We start from the raw sequence: 1,123 nt of genomic DNA, 5'->3' as shown, positions 1-1,123 counted from the left end.
GTGCCAGGTAAGGTGAGATGTTACACCCCAGGATGGCATCTCCAAATGCTGGGTCTGATGCAAAGAAACACAAATGCTTTAGAGCTCCCCTAGGCTCAGTTTAAAATAAAGACTAATAGGGCAAGCAAAATATAGAAATTCATCTGTGCAATTCCAAGTCATTCTTCAGAGGCAAGGCTGCTGCTGATTGCTTTGGAAAGAGTGAAGTAAGAGCTCTGCTGGTTCTGGCTGCAGCACGGGTCTGCAGAGCGTGCACTAGTCCAGCAGCACCTTTGGTATCTGGCTGCCTGCACACTGTGTCTGATGCAAGGCTGGTGGGGAAGGTCGGCTGGGGATGTTCCTGTGTGTTGCCAAACGCTTCAGGAGCTGGTTCAGGAAGCAGAGCACGTCTTTGTGCGGGTCCCCTATGGCTTTCCACTGCTGTGCATCCCACCTGGCACAGTAGTAGGTAGCGGAGTCTTGCAGAGTTATTTTGCTCACCATCAGAGTGCAGACAGATTTGGCGGGGTCTTTCTCGATACTGAATTTCCCCTCATTGAACTGGTTTTCAAGGAAGAGCTTGGAGGATATGTAGGCAATGCGCTTGGGAGCTGCGTTGGGCCTTTTTCGGTACCAGTGAATGAAAACGTTGTTAAAATCTGGATCAGAGATGTGGCAGGTGATCAGCACAGTTTTGCTTTCTGGCTTGGTGACGGATATGGGGCTTTGCTGCAAGAGCAGTGCAGAACCACCTGTGTGAAGGGAAGAGAAGAATCAGAGGCACGAAGCTGAAATAAGAGAGTGTCCCCTTTGCCCATGGCCTACGTGCAGGCAGTGGGTGAGCAGGGCACATACAAGAACACCCAGTTGCCAGGATGAAAGTGCTCAGCAGCCACATTGTCGCTGCCCTCCTTATGGCTTCCTTATGGGGACAGGGTCAGGGCCAGAGTCAAGTGGGGGGAAAAGCTGATCTGAGCGGGAGAAAACTACCCAAGGAGGCTGTGCCAGCTGCGTCATGTGTTAAATAATGATGCGCGGGCCATTTCCTTCAACAAACACTGCAATAGAATGCCCAAAAAACCCCACCCTTGTAAGAAGAGAGAGCTCACTACTAAGGCAAACAATATCTTTCTTTCTTCCCCCC

At 50.7% G+C, this 1,123-nt stretch overlaps 1 gene segment (V, D, J or C); it reads right to left on the bottom strand.

The window, feature by feature from the left end:
* Positions 1-255: 255 nt before the first annotated feature.
* On the bottom strand, positions 256-877 carry LOC106900685. The segment is given in 2 exon segments: positions 256-731; positions 835-877. Coding segments are annotated over 2 exon segments (519 nt in total).
* Between the last annotated feature and the right edge of the window lie 246 nt (positions 878-1,123).

The sequence above is a fragment of the Calidris pugnax genome, unplaced genomic scaffold, assembly GCF_001431845.1.
Source record: "Calidris pugnax isolate Ruff unplaced genomic scaffold, ASM143184v1 C14686720, whole genome shotgun sequence".
NCBI classification, from domain to species: Eukaryota; Metazoa; Chordata; class Aves; order Charadriiformes; family Scolopacidae; genus Calidris; species Calidris pugnax.
This window is presented reverse-complemented; position numbering and strand designations above follow the sequence as displayed.